The sequence below is a fragment of the Ochlerotatus camptorhynchus genome, unplaced genomic scaffold, assembly GCF_037179485.1.
Source record: "Ochlerotatus camptorhynchus isolate MF236.1 unplaced genomic scaffold, CSIRO-AGI_Acam_v1.1 ptg000036l, whole genome shotgun sequence".
NCBI classification, from domain to species: domain Eukaryota; kingdom Metazoa; phylum Arthropoda; class Insecta; order Diptera; family Culicidae; genus Ochlerotatus; species Ochlerotatus camptorhynchus.
In genome coordinates, this window is record NW_027040527.1 from 3,109,346 (window position 1) to 3,130,204 (window position 20,859).

General features: G+C 43.4%; 1 protein-coding gene across 1 annotated transcript in view; it reads right to left on the minus strand.

Annotated features, from left to right (window-relative positions):
* Nucleotides 1-1,187: 1,187 nt before the first annotated feature.
* The window catches only part of CarT (Carcinine transporter), a 47,868-nt gene continuing 28,196 nt past the window's right edge, over nucleotides 1,188-20,859 (minus strand). The window contains exon 6 of the mRNA XM_065232849.1: nucleotides 1,188-2,941. Within this exon, the coding sequence (XP_065088921.1) occupies nucleotides 2,483-2,941 (459 nt within the window). The 3' untranslated portion in view covers nucleotides 1,188-2,482. The remainder of the gene's footprint in view (nucleotides 2,942-20,859) is intronic.

Consider the following 20,859-nt stretch of genomic DNA (forward strand, 5'->3'; position numbering starts at 1 on the left):
TACTCAAAACCAGTGAGCACAAATTTTCTACTTGCCAGTTAGCGCCTAAGTTTTTCTTCTTTTAATACTACTCTAAGCATTACAATTTTACGTTACCAGAACTTGCCATTGATCTTATTTTGTTAAACGATATTATATATTACGTTTTTGTTTTGTTTGATTTTAATAAACTGTAGCCGTACTCTTACCTTCTAGCATAGATGTATACAAGAGCAAATGACGATAAAAAAAGGACAAACATTGAAAATGTAAACCAACAAAATCGAAAAGTTACACATACTGGAACTGCCATTTCAATCAAACTAAGGTAGATGGCACCACTATTCACTGTAAACTATAATCTCCGCATAGAACAAAAACAAAACAAAGGCCGCATCGATCCATTGTTGTACGATACCTATATAAACGAAAACAAACCAGAAACGTCACTTGTGCCTACATAAACCAAACAATGTTAATAGCAACGGACCCCCGATCGCCTACTACGATCGGAGCATGCCCTGTCCTTCGAATGCGCCTGACGAAACCAATATCCGGACCAACAACAAGCCCACTGCGGTGGGAATATGATGATAGCATTTTTAACAACTAGAACCTTCCGCCTACTTGTGTGTGTCCCCATTTTGACAGATGAAAACGTACTTACACACACACACACATTCACACACCGAGACACAAACAAACCTGAAAGTGCCATTCGAATCCATGGAACAGACATAAAACGATATACTCACAAAATTCGAGGTGGCTTTTGTAGAGAGAGAACCAAAAGACACTGGAAAAGAGCAGGAAGTTTTTAAGGAACGGTATGCCTTTTTAGCTAAAACAAATACAGAACATCTCATTACAAAAAAAACATCAGCGAAATTATATACCATGTCACAGAGCTGTAGAGGAGTATGACTCTCTTTCCGGTTGCAGCAACCGGTGTATTCTTTTGGAAAAAAGGTTTATCGCGATAAGAATGTCGAATTTTTAGGTTTTTTAATGCAAACAAGATTAATTTTGTCTTCGGACAACGAAATTTCGTAGTGATGAAAAGTTTCCTTCTTTATTATAGGATAAATTTGTGATATAATAATAAAAAATTTAGTTCAAACCTTGTTCGGAACTTTGAATACGACATAGCACGAAACCTTATTTTGGAATGTGATCATATTAGTATACAAAAAAAATCAATCCATCTGAACTTGTAATCATAGTTTATTTCAACAAATTTACAATCGGATATTTACAATAATGAAATTTTTAACTAAAGACTATAAACTATACACTGATGACTCTAGGAAACGATTTGGCTTTCTACCTAAGCCTAAGTCCAGCTATAACCTATCAACTTACATCGTTTTTTTTTGTGTATCACAGAACGGCCAATTCGATTCGAAACTAAACAAACAAAACAGAAATTCAACAGACAAGATCCAAGCCATCTCTTGTCAATGTAGTTCTACAACAAAAAGACATCTTTCTAACAACACTTTACGTCAGCTACCTAACCTTAAATTTTAAAAAAATGATTGGCTAACACGAAACACACAGACAACCGATCGCCGTCCCGAGATGCAAAATATCTCTAGGAAAAGACTTCTTACCGAAAGAACTAGCTTCAAAGCGAACCCATTTATGATTTCCTCTTCGGACTTTAAGCCACATAAATCAACATTTTCTACTCCAAAACGACATACACAGTTACGAATGATATTTTCCCATTCGTTTTTACACTCAAACACACAACCAAGTAAACGGTAACTTATTAGCTAGAGTAATTTGATTCCTTAGTACAAAGTAGTAGATGCAAGATGATAAATGAAAGAAGGAAACACAAGTTTTCAGTTTCCGACCGCATTGATTTCCAAACAGCAACCGTCACACACTGTACAATCGAGAAACTCTTTTCCTAAGCGTGTAGCAAATTGTAGGTGAATGGAATTCCCCAAGAAACATATCCTTAGAATTGCCTATACATCAATGAATGCTTCTTGCGATATAGAACAAAAATGGTAGTAGTTTAAGTTTTATAGTTTTACCACCCGCAACAATGAAACATGGTAAAATTCTAGAGCCGAAGGAAAAGAAGAAATACAATCTGTTATTATATGTAATCAACCAGAGATCTATATCTAAGCGAAAACTCCAGACGACTATTGCAAACTAACGAAAACAACAAATATGTTTTAAACAAGCAGAAGAAAAAAATAACTCCAGCGTGAATTAAAAAGTACTTAAAACAAATCTCTCCGTAAAAATAAAGAAATCACAACCGTAACTAAAATATGTTTACACTTAAAAAAAAACAAAACAAACAAGAAATTTTAATTTTAATCAAGTAAATGTTGTCAATGCACATTATCATTATAGAAAGAAGAAACAAATCAGAGAAAAACCGAAAATATACATATACGTATTTCTTTATTGTTAAAATATGTTCAAAAAATAAAAACCTTGTTTTCATTTCGCGAACAATACTGACAATCTCCCTGACTCAGAACCAATACGTCAGTTGCATGGCGCCGGCCGCCGTCTTCTGCGTGTCCATCGTGCTCGCCTGTCGAACGAGCCGTTTCATCGACTGCCGCCGTAATCGGGCCAGCTCCAGTGGGGTCTTCTCGGTTGCCGGGCCCGAATCATAGCCGCCGCTGCCACCCGCCGCACCTCCACCACCTCTTGCCCCACCACCGTTGAGCGGTACAGCCGCATTTAGCTCCAGCGCCGCATCGGAAGGATCGTGCGAAAGGTTTTCGTACGATCCGGTGGGTGACTTTTTCGACGGACCACACCGGAAACAGTCGTCGAAGGTCCAGTCCTGACCGAACAGTTCACCTTCTTCCAGCGTTTGAGGCAACCGGTGGTGCAGGGTTTCCGGAAGCCGTAGGCCGGTGAAGCCACCCGCCACCGAAATGCAGCCCATGATGACCAGCGGGAGGACGAGGTTCTCTTTGCCCTGAAATGAGAGAGAGACGTTGATCGGTGCACTTGAGTTGATGAACCCTTTCGTTCCCACAAAGTTTTTCGGAATTTGAAAATAGAATTCCCTGTTATTCCTATTCCTTCGTCGATCGTTCTTTCTTTTAAAAGAAAATGGAGTCGGCATTTTGTTAACTAATGTAAGTACTTTACACGGCCCATGAGAACGACCCAAATTTGAGTTTAGTTTACTCGTAATCGCAGAAAGTGCAGGAACTCAGCGATGAGTAAATTTGCCTCACAATTTCCTGTGAAGTAGTACCAATAGACTTAGTGAATCCAATCTTTACTTTTCTCAAATTCGGGAATTTTTTCCAAGACAATCCTGGACAAACATATCTCAAATTTGGTAAGGTATCGCGAGTTTTCCAAAGGGACTATGATTTTTGACGAAGAATTACGAAAAGTGGTCAGGTTTTGACCACTTATAGCTCTGTCAATAGCGGATGGATTTTAATTCAAAATCAGCCAACCGATTGCCAATTTTTCTACGAATCTGCAAAAATGAAAATTTTATCAATTTATAATAGGTCCCTATTGAAAATTACACAAATTTCCGACTGTTGCAATGGTGATCAAAAGTATCACCGATTGCCTGCAAAAAAGTGGTTTCCCTAACACAGTCACCGAATATTGATACCGAGTACGTAGTCCTACGTCAAATCTACGGTCTTGTCTTGGATACAACCTAGACCTGTTCATTTTAACAGAAATGTTCGGGATGCACCAGGTCAACCGTGATTACTGTTTTATTGAAGTCTGACTTAGTTTCATGCTCGAAGATATCTTAAAAAGTGGAGAATTTTAAAGTATTTTTTCTACGAACTTTCCACCCATATGATATAAAAATGTGTAGTCCATAGATTGAGAGATAAAAATCAGAAAAGAGGCCGTTATAGCTAAAATTCACAAGACAACAGAGCCAATAAATGTTTCAATTAGATTGACAGAACAAAGTTGCATTGCTTTTCATTGACGACCGATGACTGTTTCATTGATAGGGGGATTAGGGGCATAATGAACACACGGGGCGAAATGGACACCCTCAAAATAACAAAATCTTTTAAATTTAAACGGAAATGTAAGTTGTTAATCATTTTTACCACTATCAAACATATAATTTTTCAATAGAACAGTTGATATCCTCTTTTAACCACCGAAATATATGAAAAATTAGAAATCATAACCCAAGGGTTTGAAATATTATAATTTCTAACCAGAGAAAAATAAGGTTTTATGAACGTTTCAGAATATTTATTATCAATTACCTATTTGTCCCAAACACGTTCTTTGTATCGCTGCTGAAAGTTGACATTAATCAAAATATTGTTTTTTGCAATAATTTCAGGCATAACATTTGATAACGGCACAAAAGCATTTGTAAACAAACTTTCTAAGGCCCTTTACACGTGAACCAAAGTACGCCCACGCAAACCAATACCACTTTCGGAAAGGTGATAGTTGCCCCTATCCGATGATGTTGTTGGTTTGCGTGGGCGTACTTTGGATCGCGTGTAAAGGGCCTTAGAAAGTTTGTTTGCAAATGCTTTTGTGCCGTTATCAAATGTTATGCCTGATTTATTTAAAAAAAAAATGCATTCAAATTAATATAGTCGATTAGGGGTGAAACGAACACCTCTAGTAGGGGCAAAATGAACACCACTTGTTTCTGGAATCTAACCTCAACGCCCACTTTGTTGACTTGTTTACATTGTTTACCTACGCAGTGTTTTGGTGGCAGTGATGGTGCGAACGTACAAAAGACAATCGGGAAAGCAGCGTTGCAGTATTGGTAATGGCGAACGTTATAGTTTATTTCGCAATGCTGTGATAAATATTCAATTAATTAAGAGTGAAATTGTGATCTCACTGCGTCCTAGCAAGAAGTACGGTCGACTTGTTTCGCGCTCCGTTGTTTTGGAAGTTTTCTCGGTATTCGCTTGATATAAATTATCAGTTTTTTTCTCACTAAGTGACTCCTGGCATAGTTCCCGGTAAATTGATCGAAAAGTGAGTTTTTTTAGTAGAAAGTGTCATTTTCGGAACGATTAATCCGTGCTATTGGAAATTCGCAAACAAATTTGGGCATCATCGTTGCGTGGTCACGCATACGCGCTCACGTATCATCATCATCGAGTGTGAGCACCCGTTTCTACATCTACATCGTTCATCAATCATCGTGCGCCTGTGTGCGCTGAGTACCGAGCCTCGATCAAGTGCACCACAACGAAGGTCATCCACGCAGCGCGTCTCTTCCAGCCATCTGTGTAAACGCCTACACATATAACGCTCGGTGGTAGAAGTATAGAATTATCAGATAAGTTTTTGTTTTTTTTTTGTTTCTTTTCCTCCCCCATTAGTTAAATTTTCATTTTGTATTTCTGTGTTTGTAGTGTTTTCTGTGTATTGTGTCTGTGCGTTCAGTGGGAGAGCGTTTTGCGCTCCCACTAGTTGAACAAAATGGATGTTTTGTCAGAAGACGACATGGATGACCATTCATCTCAGAAGAATGATGATGTCATCCCTGGTTCGTCGTCTCAGTCTGTCGATGGGCAGGCTGAGAAAAGCACCAGATTGCGGGCCTACCCGAATGACTCGACTGGCCCATGGGTTGTCTATTTTCAGCCCAAAAACAAACCCTTGAATGTTGTTCAGATATCTGATGATCTGACAAAGCGATTCTCTGCCGTGACCGAAATAACGAAGGTTAGGCACAACAAACTTCGTGTGACCGTCGCTAACCTGAAACAGGCGAATGAAATTGCTGTTTCCCAATTTTTCACACTGGAATATAGGGTGTACATTCCAGCCTCTGATGTGGAGATCGAAGGCGTGGTCACTGAGGCGAGCCTGAACCCCGAGATACTGGAGAAGCAAGCGGTTGGCCGATTTAAGAACCCCTTGCTTCCTCCGGTAAAGATACTGGCCGTTCATAGAATGAAGTCAGTATCGCTCAGCGAGGGTAAAAAGAGTTTTACCCCCACAGACTCGTTTCGGGTGACCTTTTCTGGATCTGCCCTTCCTCAATACATCGAGCTGGGAAAACTTCGTCTTCCTGTGCGGTTGTTTGTACCTCGGGTCATGAACTGCCAGAATTGTAAGCGGTTGGGACATACGGCCTCCCACTGCGGCAACAAGGCACGCTGCTCCACATGCAGGGAGAAGCATGAGGATGGCGCCTGCGCAGCTACTGCACCAAAATGCGTGTACTGCAACGTAACTCCTCCTCATGCTCTCTCGTCGTGCCCGGCGTACAAACAGCTCGGGGACAAAATGAAAAGCTCCCTTAAGGAACGTTCTAGGCGGTCTTTTGCAGAAATGCTTAAGACAGCCACGCCATCGACCAATGACAAAAATCCCTTTTATCTTTTGTTAGATGACGAGACTGACTCTGACTTGGCTGAGGAGGGAACTTCTTTCAGTTTTCTGGAAGGTTCTGCGCGGAAACGAAAGCGCATCCGTTCGCGGATTGTTGCAAATAAAGAACCCCAAATCAGCTTGCCCAAATCAAGGAGTGGTGGAAAAAGGGAGACTTCTACTCCTCCTGGATTCCGCAGAACTGACTATACCCAGGATTTTCCACCTCTTCCGGGGACATCCAAAACCCCTGATGCCCCAATTTTAAGAACAGAAACCCCTTCTTCATCTGGGTTGTTCTCATTTGATGACATTGTGGACGGTATTCTCAAATACCTCAACATTTCTGATCCTCTGAAAATCATTGTCCTCACATTGCTTCCAACTGTGAAATCCTTCTTGAAGCAATTGACTTCAAAATGGCCCCTTCTTGCAGCTATCATCTCCTTTGATGGATAATTTTCCAAACGAGGTCGGGGATTTGATCACTGTTCTACAGTGGAATTGTCGAAGTCTTATTCCGAAATTAGATTCGTTCAAGTATTTAGTCCATAACAATAATTGCGATGCATTTGCCCTCTGTGAAACATGGCTCTCTTCAGAAATTGATCTCCCTTTTTATGATTTTAACATTATTCGATTGGATCGTGAGGATTTACGTGGAGGAGGGGTACTTTTGGGGATCAAAAAGTGCCATTCCTTCTATAGAGTGAATCTTTCCGAATTCCCCGGTATTGAAGTTGTCGCATGTCAAGCTACCATTAAAGGTAAGAGCCTTTGTATTGCTTCTGTATATATTGCTCCTAGAGTCTCTGTTAATCGCAAACAACTTTTCGACATATGTGCGGTACTTCCCGCTCCATGGTTGATCATGGGAGATTTTAACTCCCACGGTACAGGCTGGGGGGAGCTGTACGATGATAACCGTTCTACTTTGATTTATGATCTCTGCGACAACTTCAACATGACAATCCTTAACAATGGAGAAGTAACACGTTTGGCTGGTCCATCCTCGAATGGTAGCAGATTAGACCTCACCTTTTGCTCCAATTCACTATCGTTGGATTGCACTTGGCATGTAATCCAGGATCCGCACGGTAGTGATCATTTGCCGATCAAAATTTCGATTGCCAGTGGGTTCAACTCGTCAGAATCCGTTAACGTCGCGTATGATCTAACCCGTAACATCGATTGGACTAAGTTCCAATCCGCGCTAGACGATACAGTATCGTCAGTGGAAGAGCTTCCGCCGTTGGAGGAGTATAATTTCCTCTCTAATCTCATCGTCGACAGCGCACTTCAAGCTCAAACACAACCGGTGCCGCGATCGTCAATCCGTAAGAAAACACCATCGCTCTGGTGGGATCAACAATGCACGGAGGTTTACCGTAAAAAGTCCGACGCGTTTAAACTTTTTCGGAAACGCGGAACACGCGAGCATTTCGACGCATACACATCTCTTGAACGCGAACTCAAGAGCCTCATCAAGGCCAAAAAACGGGGCTACTGGCGGCAGTTTGTAGACGGATTGTCGCGCGAAACGTCTATGAATACGCTTTGGAGTACGGCGCGAAGAATGCGTAACCGGTCTACTAACAACGAAAGCGAGGAATGCTCGGATCAATGGATTCTTAAATTCGCGCGAAAAGTGTGTCCGGATTCCGTGCCGTCGCAGTTGATTCCTCGCGAAACCGCGAATTCGGTAGTCGAAATCAGTCAGCCTTTTTCAATGGTGGAACTTTCACTCGCTCTCCTTTCGTGTGGAAATTCTGCCCCGGGATCTGATAGAATCAAGTTCAACTTGCTGAAAAACCTCCCAGACGTCGCTAAGAGGCGCATGTTGAACTTGTACAATCAGTTCTTGGAGCTCAATATTGTTCCCGACGATTGGAGACGAGTAAGGGTGATAGCCATTAAAAAGCCTGATAAACCCGCGTCGGATCAAAATTCGTATCGGCCCATCGCGATGCTGTCGTGTATTCGGAAATTGATGGAGAAAATGATCCTTTTTCGCCTCGACAAATGGGTTGAGACGAACCACCTTCTTTCAGATACTCAATTTGGTTTCCGTAGGGGTAAGGGAACGAACGACTGTCTCGCGTTGCTTTCCTCGGAAATTCAGTTAGCTTTTGCTAAGAAAGAGCAAATGGCTTCTGTGTTCTTGGATATCAAGGGGGCTTTTGATTCAGTATCCGTTGAAGTTCTTTCAGAGAAACTCCACATTTGTGGATTGTCTCCATTAATTAATAATTTTTTGTACAATTTGCTGTCAGAAAAACATATGAGCTTTTCTCATGGAAACTCTACAGCTTTTCGATTTAGCTACATGGGTCTCCCCCAAGGCTCATGTTTAAGCCCCCTTTTGTACAATTTCTACGTTAGAGAAATTGATGTATGTCTTAGTGACAATTGCACGTTGAGACAACTTGCAGATGACGGCGTAGTGTCTATCACAGGGCCAAAAGAGGTTGACCTGCAACGACCCTTACAGGATACCTTGGACAATTTGTCTACTTGGGCTATTCAGCTAGGTATCAAATTCTCCACGGAGAAAACTGAGTTGGTCGTTTTCTCTAGGAAGCATAGCCCAGCTCAACCGAAGCTTCAACTTTTGGGCAAACCGATCACTCATTCCATGTCTTTTAAATATCTCGGGGTCTGGTTCGATTCCAAATGCACCTGGAGATCCCACATTGAGTATCTGAGACGAAAATGCCAACTAAGGATCAATTTCCTTCGATCAATTACCGGAACGTGGTGGGGAGCCCATCCACAAGATCTTCTGACGTTGTACCGGACAACGATTTTATCGGTTTTAGAGTACGGTAGTTTTTGCTTCCAGTCGGCAGCTAAAACGCACATCATCAAGCTGGAACGGATCCAGTATCGTTGTCTTCGTATCGCGTTAGGATGCATGCACTCGACTCATACTATGAGTCTCGAAGTGCTGGCGGGCATGTTGCCACTATCCGTCCGTTTTTCAGAGTTATCTCTGAGGCTCCTCACCCGTTGCGAAGTAACCCACTGCTGATCGAAAATTTTGAGAAGCTTCTGAAGCTAAATCCTCAAACATGTTTTATGACTTTGTACTACCTATATTTAACACAGGATGTCAGCCCTTCAAGAAATATTCCCAATCGTGTAGTCTTCTCCGATTTCGGCAATTCAGTGAATTTTGATTTATCTATGACGCAGGAAATCCGCGGAATTCCAGAGCATCATCGTCCTATGATTGCTCCGTCATTATACGCTGCAAAGTTTGGCCATGTTGATTCCGCAAGAACGTTTTTCACAGATGGATCTCTAATAGAGGAGTCCGCTGGTTTTGGTGTATTTAATGAATTTCATAGCGCCTCTCGAAAACTTGAAGCTCCTTGTTCTGTGTATGTGGCTGAACTGGCAGCAATTCACTACACTTTGGAAACTATTGCTTCACTTCTTCCAGACCACTACTTTATTTTTACGGATAGTCTCAGTTCTGTCGAGGCTATCCGTTCCATTAGGCCGGTAAAGCACTTCTCGTATTTTCTCTTGAAAATACGAGAACTGCTTAGTGCTTTATCCGTGCGCTCTTTCATCATCACCTTCGCGTGGGTCCCTTCGCATTGCTCAATTTTGGGCAATGAGAAGGCGGATTCACTTGCGAAGGTGGGCGCTATGGAAGGTGACATTTATGATCGACAGATCGCCTATAGTGATTTTTTTTCTATTTATCGTCAGCAGTCGCTCGTTAGCTGGCAACATCAATGGAGTGAAGGGAGCTTGGGACGATGGCTACATTCAATTAACCCTAAGGTGTCGAAGTTTGCATGGTTCAAAGGGTTGGACTTGAGTCGAGACTTCATACGCGTGATGTCTCGTCTCATGTCCAATCACTATTGTCTAAACGCTCACTTGTTCTGTGTGGGGTTGGGAGACAGCAATCTCTGTGAATGTGGACAAGGTTACCAGGACGCTGATCACATCCTTTGGTCTTGTGCGGAGTATCGTGGAGTCAGATCACATTTTTATGATTCCCTTCGGGCTCGAGGTAGACAACCTAATTTTCCAGTTCGGGATATTTTGGCTAGACGCGATCTGGAGTTTATGAAACTCATATATGTTTACTTTAAGGATATTAACCTTAGATTGTAAGTTTGATTAACCTTGTGTTTAGTTCGTATTTTGTACGTGTGTGGTTTTTTTTTTAATGTTTGTTTTCAAGATGAATGGAAATAATTTCATGCTTTAGGATTAATTAAATAGTTGTATCGTAAACCACATTTCAAACCTCCTTCTTCCCTTTTCTCATCTAAAAAATTGTAAATCTCCACTAACCTCGAGACAACCGCGAGTACTCGGTCCAGTTCCTCTAACTTTAAATTTAAGACAGTAATAATGTATAACGCAAATGATAACTCGGCTCTGTAAAGTTTATTCGATTGAGCCTGTACAAATAAAGTAATTATAAAAAAATAATCAAAATCAAATATGTTTCAACGAATTTCTTTTTATTCCTCTGTTACAATATCATCATGAACAAATTCTTCTTCAATTTCATCGACTGCTTTCATAAGTTCCTCCAAGGCATTGAAGTTATTAGTATCGACTACTGAATCACTTACAGAATTTTCAAATATCATGAACTTTTCACGATGTCGGGATAATCCAGGGATACTTTTTTCTGTCGTCTTTTTGCCATCCAAATGGAACTGATCAGTGGGTCCGATTCATTAATGGCACTAATAAAGACATCATGTAAATTTTCTACTCTTGATCATTTTCTTGCATGATGGGCTCGATATTTTTTCAATTGTTTATGTTGACTTTCTGCTGCCTCTTCCGCTAATGAACCAAGTGGTGCTGGTGAATGTATGATTATTTCTCCGGCATGAGCGAGAACTTTATGCACGGTTGCAGGAATTTTGTACCAATCATACAATTTAAGATAGAGTCTATATGTTTCCTTGCAATATGCATCAAATTTTTCCGGGTTTATTGGCTCTTGGCAGTTAATAGCAATTAATATATTCCGGAATCTGAAAATTAACTCTTCATCAATGTTCAGCACGGAGCTTAAAAGCTTGGGATTTCCAAATGCTCTTCGACAAACGTTTCCTGTAGTACTGGTACCTGCTCCACCCGATCGTGGTTGATCTACTCTTACTAAAAAAATTTCATAAAGCTGTGTCGTCACATGTTTTTTTCTTTGTTCATATAGTTCTTTGAACGGTTTCGTTACCTTCCATTTTTTGATATCCATTCTGTATGCAATATGCAAAAGGCATTCGAAAAATCTTATCCAAGCATGAAGTGGAGATATGCCGTAATGCAAGGCTTCTTCGTTTGATATAAATCCTTCCTCGAATTTCTCTGCATCATACATTACATTTGGTGTTGCCCCACATATTGGACAATTCTGCATCGACGAATTTCCAGTGATATAAGTTAAGACTTTTCCGTCTATCATACTGAGGACAAAATCAAAATCAACAAGTATAAACTTATCGTTTGAGAGTTCAATTTTCACTGGCGTTAGTTCACTCATTTCTTTTTCTACATCCTGTTTTGTAGCCAGAATAACTTCTTTACTCTCTTTAATGAATTCAAGGATGAATGGCCTACAAAATCGAATACTTTGAGGCATGGGATTAAACCACATAATTTCCTTTCGATCATTGTACATGAATAACTGAATTGGTGTTAAAGTGGACGAAAATACATCTGAATCGTCCTGACATCCTTCTGGTAGCACTTGATGATATTGCGAATATCCAGTTGATCCGTCCATACCCCAGCTACATAGAAGAACCAGTTCCGTAGAAACTAGATCGTTGCTATCCATATACTCGTTTAGCTCTGCATCAATTATTTGGACGATTCGTTTCACTGTATTTTCCATCAGCGCCTGGAGTTTCACTCTTATTTTCAATGCACTTTCTTCGATGAATTCACTAGGAGGGGCGCATATTTTTTTCACTGCTCCGATCACAAAGTAAGGTGGAAATCTTGAAGGTGATTCACTATGTATTACTTCGTATTGAAATCTACTCAATCCGCCACTAAATGCCTCTTCTGGTGACTTCATTCCTCGTTGATCAGTTAGTTGAGCCAGCATGGTTTTAGAGCTTTTTTGGTTTTTTAAAATATGCCCAATAACTTTAACTAAATTAAAATCCTTTCGATTATAAGCAGTCCGTCTTGCAAATAACAAAACTTTCTCGATGGTATCGAATTTTGGATCAACTGCTTCTTTATCGATGACGCGACGTTTTCCTCTTTCACTCAAATCCAAGAAAGGTTTTGAAGGTCGTCCACGTTTTGTTCCCGAGGCCGAGGTTGAGGCAACACATTGCTCCTGTTCGATGAATTCCTCGATGCCAAATTCTCCATCAAGCCAATTCCGAAAATACGACTTAAATCGCTCTTTCGTGCGATTAGCTTCATGCCATTTGTTGATATATTTAGTAACGATTTTATGGATCTTTTCATCGAGACGTTTACGTTTTTCCACCGAGGTGTTATAATTTTCACAAATGAATTCAATGGCTCTGTGAACATTGTCACTGTTCGCGACAGTCCTCACCTTGCAGGCACACACCTTGCACCGTCGATCCGTAACGTTAGGCATTGAATACGGATAACGGATAGCTTTGACGTTGATGTAAACCTTCAATCCGGACAAAGAGCACAAGCGGACAATGACTGTTTACAAGTGAACAAAGACACAAAGTAGACGAATTAAAATGTGCGTTCACAAAACTTTATCCTAAATTGCATTATTAAAATTCTAGTTTACGAAGTTAAAATTACTTATATTAATTGAATTGGAGGTAAACTTATATTATATTTGATTAATTAAACTTATAATCTAATGTACAATACGATAAAATTTAGACACCAACAGCAAACACAAACAATCAGCTACGACGTGAATTCTTAAATATTAATGGACTAAAATCTGTAAGTTTCATGCAATTTATTATTATAATCTAGCTAATAAAAATCACATTTTGTAGCTTAAAGCTTACTCTACGGAAAAACCAGAGTTTGCTATAAAGAGGTCCGAAAAACCAAGTGGAATTCACACCAGTGGCAACAAATCTTTAAGAGATTTTATCGCATTTGAGGTTATCCAGACGCTATCAATCACAGCTGTGATTATTCACTCGAACTTTGTTCAACTTCGTCACATTATTGTTGTGAACTATGCCGGATGAAACTAGCCGCGCCTGTTGTTCAGTGCGAATCATTGCATCGGAAGACTCGGCATTGCAAACCGAATGTCCCGCTTGCGACCGATCAGGTGTGACGGACCGTTTGATGGTCAAGTGTGACTCGTGTGAAATCTGGTATCACTCTATCTGCGTCGGGGTTGATGAGTCCGTGATGGATCGAAGCTTCTGTTGTACCCAGTGTCTACATCGTCATTCGCCTGTCTCCTCGCAAGTTGGGAAATCATCGACCACTAGTGCCATTCAAGCAAGGGTCGAACTTCAAATGCAACGTATAGAGGAAGAGAAGCGGGTCCAGGAGAGGCTCATGCGGGAAATTGAGGAGCAGGAGAAGGCTTTACGAGAAAAATCGATGCAGCAAGAGCTTGAAAGCAAGCGGAAAGCGAATCAGCAACGGTGGGAATTGGAGAGGCAATTCATCGGCAGGAAGTACAACCTTCTGCAGTCCGTGAATGAAGGTGACGACAATGTGAGTGTGAGGAGCGTACGTAGTAATCGTAGCTCTAAAAGCACGGTTCATCGGTGGTTGGAAGACCAGAGAGAAACGATCATGGCATCTTGTGCTGGGAACGTTGAAGTCCCAGTAGTTACCACATCGTATACTGGAACGATCCCGAAACGGACCACTGCAAGGAGCATAATTACCAGTAGGAACCCAACCACACCAGTCATAACAAGCATTTCATCGAGACAAGCACAGGTCAGGTATACGGATGAAAACTCGCTGTACGACATCGCAGTAGGTGGAGTACCAGCCCCTGTCAGTGGCCAATTTTTCGAGGCGGTCGGCGCATCAGTTCCAGTATCAAACGTCGATACATTTCCGGCTCCCGTTCGTAATCCAATACCTGCATTCAGCGATTTGATCTCTCCACCAACTTCAAAACAAGAGGAACTTGCGAAGACTTTCTCCGAAATCTCGTCGAACGCAGTGATAGCCCAGAGGAAACTGGAGCAACAGATACTCGATTTGCAGCAACAGATGGACGATCTTCAACGGCAGTCAGCGAATCAACTTCGGTCCCAGCAGGATCGAGATATTCTGATGACTCAAATTCCAGCTGTAACTGATTCAAGTTCACACGGTAGGGTACCGTTGGAAGGTAGGTCAAGCCAGCTGTTAGATTCTTTTTCGGCAAATCAAGTGTCCACTCCACGATTCAGGGAACCATTGTTGAATTCGACCCCTGAAACAATCCCCCACAACTCCCACGTTAGAATAAGTAGTGCTTTGGGTACCGTTCTCTCATCAGCACCTTCCAGTGTGCCTCTACCACACCCCATAGTGACGACTATTCCTAGTTACCCTAATCCAATTCCATCTCCATGGGTTCCGCCAAGGATGCCAGTAGTTCCACCAAGGATGCCAGTAGTTCCTCCAAGGATGCCAGTAGTTCCACCAAACGTTCCGATATGTGGTCCGAATGCCCAGCAACTTGCTGCCCGGCATGTCGTGCCAAAGGAACTTCCTCACTTCGATGGTAATCCATTGGATTGGCCTTTGTTCTTCAGTAGCTACACAAACTCAACCCAAATGTGTGGCTACACTGATGCAGAGAATCTGATGCGGTTACAGCGTTGCTTGAAGGGCAATGCTCTTAGTGTGGTGAGCTATCAACTTCTGCATCCATCTTCCGTCCCGCAAGTAATGGAAACTTTGCGAACATTGTACGGTCGGCCGGAGTTGGTCGTGAACAGTCTTCTCACTAAAGTTCGATCCACTCCCGCACCAAGGGCTGACAAATTGGAGAGTATTATCAGCTTCGGTCTCGTAGTGCAGAATCTTTGTGGTCATCTGTGCTCGTTGGGTATGGAGAACCATCTGTCAAACCCGACTCTGTTGCAAGAGCTGGTGACCAAGCTTCCGGCGGGAGTCAAACTTGATTGGGCTCTTCACCAACATCGAATTCCTGTTGTAGATCTGCGTGCTTTCGGGGAGTTCATGTCGACAATTGTCTCTGCTGCCAGCAACGTCACGTTTCAAAGTGACTTCGAAACGATACGCTCATCAGCAGCTTCGAAGTCGGAGAAACCGAAAGGGAAAGAAAAGGGTTTCCTGAACACTCATGCGGATGATGGTGATAGAGTAAAGGTGCAAGGTGAATGGAAGCGCAACGTCAACACTGTGGAAAAAGGTCCAGTTCAGCCGAAACCATGTCCAGTGTGTCAGAAGAATGGCCATAAGCTGAAAGAGTGCTACAAGTTTCAGAAGAGCAACATCGATGAGCGTTGGAAATTGGTCCAGCAGCTACATCTGTGTCGACGCTGTTTGGCATCCCATGGAAAATGGCCCTGCAAGGCACCGTTATGTGGACAGAATGGCTGCGAATTAAAGCACCATAGTCTGTTGCATTCAGAAAAGGCGGAGACTCCAGCAACCAAAGACATCTCTTTTCAATCAACTGCGAAGGTGAATGTGCACCGTCAAGGCTCGCGGTCTACTCTCTTCCGGATTGTGCCAGTGCGGTTGTACGGTAAGGACTCATCAATCGACATATTAGCTTTCTTGGATGACGGGTCGTCGTTTACGTTGATGGAGCAAGAAGTTGCGGATCAGCTCGGAATCGACGGTGTGATTGAACCCCTTTGCCTTCAGTGGACAAACAATGTTACACGCACGGAATCGGAATCCAAGGTAGTACAGTTGGGAATCTCCAGTATTAGCGGTGACAAGCGATATATGTTAGAGCGAGTAAGAACGGTTGAAAGTCTCGGGCTACCTCCACAATCTCTTCGCTTCGAACAAATGGAACAACAATTTCCATATCTTCGGGGGCTACCAGTGAACAGCTACAGCGGAGCAGTTCCACGTATCCTGATTGGCTTAGACAATACCGACTTGATGGTGACACTGAAGAAGCGGATCGGCAAACCTCTGGAGCCAGTTGCGACGAAAACGAAGCTAGGATGGACAGTCTATGGGAACGTGGAAGGCCTTGATGATCCACCAGAACATCGCCTTCTGCACGTTTGCTCGGGATCAGCCGATCGTGAACTACATGATCTCGTCGAGGAGTTCTTCACAGTTGAAAGTACTGGTGTGAAAGTCGCACCGATAGTCGAAGCAGATGATGATCGTCGGGCACGGGAAATCATGGAGAAAACCACGATTCGTACACCATCTGGGAGATTTGAAACGGGTTTGTTATGGCGTTATGACTGTATCGAGTTTCCCGAAAGCCGCCCGATGGCAGAGCGGCGGCTTAAGTGTCTCGAGCGTAAACTGACTGCAGATGCGGAACTTTACAACAAAGTGAAGTTACACATCGCTGACCTGGAGGCCAAAGGATACATCCATAAGGCGACACCGGAGGAACTGGCGAACTTTGATCCGCGGAGAACCTGGTTCCTTCCGTTGGGATTGGTTATCAACCCAAACAAACCAGGAAAGATCCGTATGGTGTGGGATGCGGCAGCGAAGGTGGAAGGCGTGTCATTAAACTCCATGCTTCTGAAAGGACCCGATCTTCTAGCATCCCTCAAGTCAGTTCTACACCGTTTCCGACAGCGGCAGGTAGCTGTGGTAGGGGATGTTAGGGAAATGTTTTTCCAACTTCTCATTCGCGCCTGGGATCGTCAATCGCAATGCTTCGTATGGCATGATGATTCATCACTACCAGTCGAAGTCTACGTGATCGATGTTGCCACTTTCGGTTCAACGTGCTCACCATGCTTGGCGCAGTACGTAAAGAACCGGAATGCTGAGGAGAACAGAATAGAATTTCCAGAAGCCGTCGAAGCAATAGTCAACAACCACTACGTCGATGACTACCTCGACAGTAGGGACACCGAAGAAGAGGCAATCCGAATAGCGTCAGAGGTTAAGCAAGTTCATGCAAAGGCTGGGTTCGAGCTCCGTAACTGGTTGTCGAATTCGGAAGAAGTTGTTCGACGGGTCGGGGAAAGCTCTGCAAGCGAATGCAAAAGCTTCGCGACGGACAACTCTACAGGGAGAACCGGAATGCTGAGGAGAACAGAATAGAATTTCCAGAAGCCGTCGAAGCAATAGTCAACAACCACTACGTCGATGACTACCTCGACAGTAGGGACACCGAAAAAGAGGCAATCCGAATAGCGTCAGAGGTTAAGCAAGTTCATGCAAAGGCTGGGTTCGAGCTCCGTAACTGGTTGTCGAATTCGGAAGAAGTTGTTCGACGGGTCGGGGAAAGCTCTGCAAGCGAATGCAAAAGCTTCGCGACGGACAACTCTACAGGGATCGAAAGAGTCCTCGGCATGCGATGGCAGCCCATCAACGACGAATTCACATTCAGACTTTGCTTGCGGGAAGACGTCGCGCAGTTGTTGAGTGGCGATAAGATTCCGACCAAGCGAGAAGTTCTTCGAGTCGTCATGAGCGTCTTTGATCCACTGGGACTAGTAGCAGCATACGTTGTTCACGGGAAGTGTTTGGTGCAAGACATATGGAGAAGCAAGATAGGATGGGATCAGCGAATTCCAGAGGAAATCTGCAGTCGATGGCGTCAGTGGGTGCAAGCACTTAAAGGACTGGATCGAGAAACAGTGCCGCGATGCTACTTCCCAGGATACAGCAGTGCCGGCTTAGACAACATAGAATTACATGTCTTCGTGGATGCAAGTCTGGTGGCATTTTCTTGCGTGGCATACTTTCGCATCATCGATGAAGGACAAGTACGCTGCGCATTGGTGGCAGCAAAGTCCAAGGTAGCCCCGTTGAAACCACTATCCATTCCACGGCTGGAACTGCAAGCGGCAGTTCTTGGAAGTCGCCTAATGAAGTCTGTTCAAGAGAGCCACACCTTACCTATACGACGTCGAATGATCTGGAGCTATTCAAGCACGGTATTATCTTGGATCCAGTCGGACCAACGTAGATATCGACAGTTCGTTGCAGTGAGAGTCGGTGAAATCCTGAGCGAAACCTGTGTGGGCGAATGGCGGAAAGTTCCTGGAAAGCTGAACGTGGCTGACGAGGCGACAAAATGGGGAGAAGGTCCATGCTTCAAAAACGGTTCTCGGTGGTTTACGGGTCCGGAGTTCCTCTACAAGGCTGAATCGGAATGGCCAGGCAACGAGCTGCCAGAACCGAACATACCAGAGGAATTACGAACCGTCCACGCACATCATCGTGAAATCACCGAACCATTGATCGACTACAGACGTTTCTCCAAGTGGGAAAGACTCCTGCGAGCAACCGCGTACATGCTCCGCTTCTGTGCTAACTGTTCCGGAAAGGTGCGTGGAGATCCAACAGAAGCCGGTGAATATTTGTCTCAGGAAGAGCTGCAGTCCGCGGAGGAAACACTCTTTCGCTGGATACAAATGGAAACGTACCCCGACGAAATGATCGCAGTCGAAGAACAGCATCAACGATTTCCGGAACAAGCCCCCAGACTCGAGAGAACCAGTCCACTTTGCAAGTTGTCTCCGATGTTGGACGAGGCAGGAATGCTGCGGATGGATGGGCGTATTGGTGCCGCTCATTATGCACCGTACGCCGCTAGATTTCCGGTTATTCTGCCGAAAAACCACTACGTCACCGGCCTTATCTTGAACTGGTATCATCGACAATACGGTCACGGCAACTCTGAGACTGTGGTGAACGAGGTGAGACAGAGGTTCCATGTCTCCAGTTTGCGGAATGCGGTCCGGAAAGTAGCAAAGACGTGCAAATGGTGCGTCGTTCGAAAGGCAACTCCTCAACCTCCTCGTATGGCATCGCTTCCAGAATGCAGGCTAGCAGCGTACATTCGACCGTTCACCTTCGTGGGTGTGGATTATTGTGGACCGTTCCTTATCCGGATTGGCAGAGCAAGTGCCAAGAGATGGGTGGCTCTGTTTGTTTGCCAGACGGTACGAGCCATCCACCTTGAAGTAGCGAACTCATTGTCTACAGAATCCTGCAAAATGGCGGTGAGGCGGTTTATTGCTCGCAGAGGTGCTCCGCAAGAGATCTATAGTGATCAGGGCACGAACTTTCAAGGTGCAAGCAACGATTTGAAGCGGGAGATAGCACAAATCAACATTTCATTGGCCAATACCTTCACCAATCGGAATACGTCGTGGCGGTTCAATCCACCGTCAGCCCCACACATGGGTGGATAGTGGGAACGCTTAGTTCGGTCCGTCAAGGTCGGTCTAGGCACTCTCTCTACCTCCAGGAACCCGGACGAGGAATCCTTTTGCACTATATTGGTCGAAGTAGAAGCGATGGTCAACTCCAGGCCATTGACGTACGTTCCCGTGAGCGCAGAACATGAGGAAGCTCTGACTCCCAACCATTTTCTGATGTTGAGTTCCAGTGGTGTCGTACAACCAGCAAAGCAGCCTGTGGACGTTGCAACTACACTCCGAACCAACTGGGGACACGTTCAGGCTTGTTTGGACAGGTTTTGGACAAGGTGGATTAGGGAATACCTCCCTACCCTCAGTCGCCGCACAAAGTGGTTCATCGAAGTCAAACCAGTGCAAGCGGGAGATTTGGTGATCGTCATGGATGAAGCTATACGGAACAGCTGGATTCGTGGCAGGGTCCTCAAGACATATCCAGGGAAAGATGGAAGGATTCGAAGCGTTGATGTGAAGACAGGCAGTGGCGTGTTCCGGCGACCAGTAACAAAGCTGGCAGTGTTGGACGTGATGGATGGAGGTATAGCTGATGGAAGTCTGCAGCAATACGGGTCGGGGGATGTTCGCGACAGTCCTCACCTTGCAGGCACACACCTTGCACCGTCGATCCGTAACGTTAGGCATTGAATACGGATAACGGATAGCTTTGACGTTGATGTAAACCTTCAATCCGGACAAAGAGCACAAGCGGACAATGACTGTTTACAAGTGAACAAAGACACAAAGTAGACGAATTAAAATGTGCGTTCACAAAACTTTATCCTAAATTGCATTATTAAAATTCTAGTTTACGAAGTTAAAATTACTTATATTAATTGAATTGGAGGTAAACTTATATTATATTTGATTAATTAAACTTATAATCTAATGTACAATACGATAAAATTTAGACACCAACAGCAAACACAAACAATCAGCTACGACGTGAATTCTTAAATATTAATGGACTAAAATCTGTAAGTTTCATGCAATTTATTATTATAATCTAGCTAATAAAAATCACATTTTGTAGCTTAAAGCTTACTCTACGGAAAAACCAGAGTTTGCTATAAAGAGGTCCGAAAAACCAAGTGGAATTCACACCAGTGGCAACAGTCAGTATGCCTTAATTTTGCGTATAATAGATTAATAATGGTTCTATTATCCATGCTCACACTTGGTCTCAACCGTAAATTTGAATTACACTGTAGTAGTTTAAATAAAAGCTACACAAAAT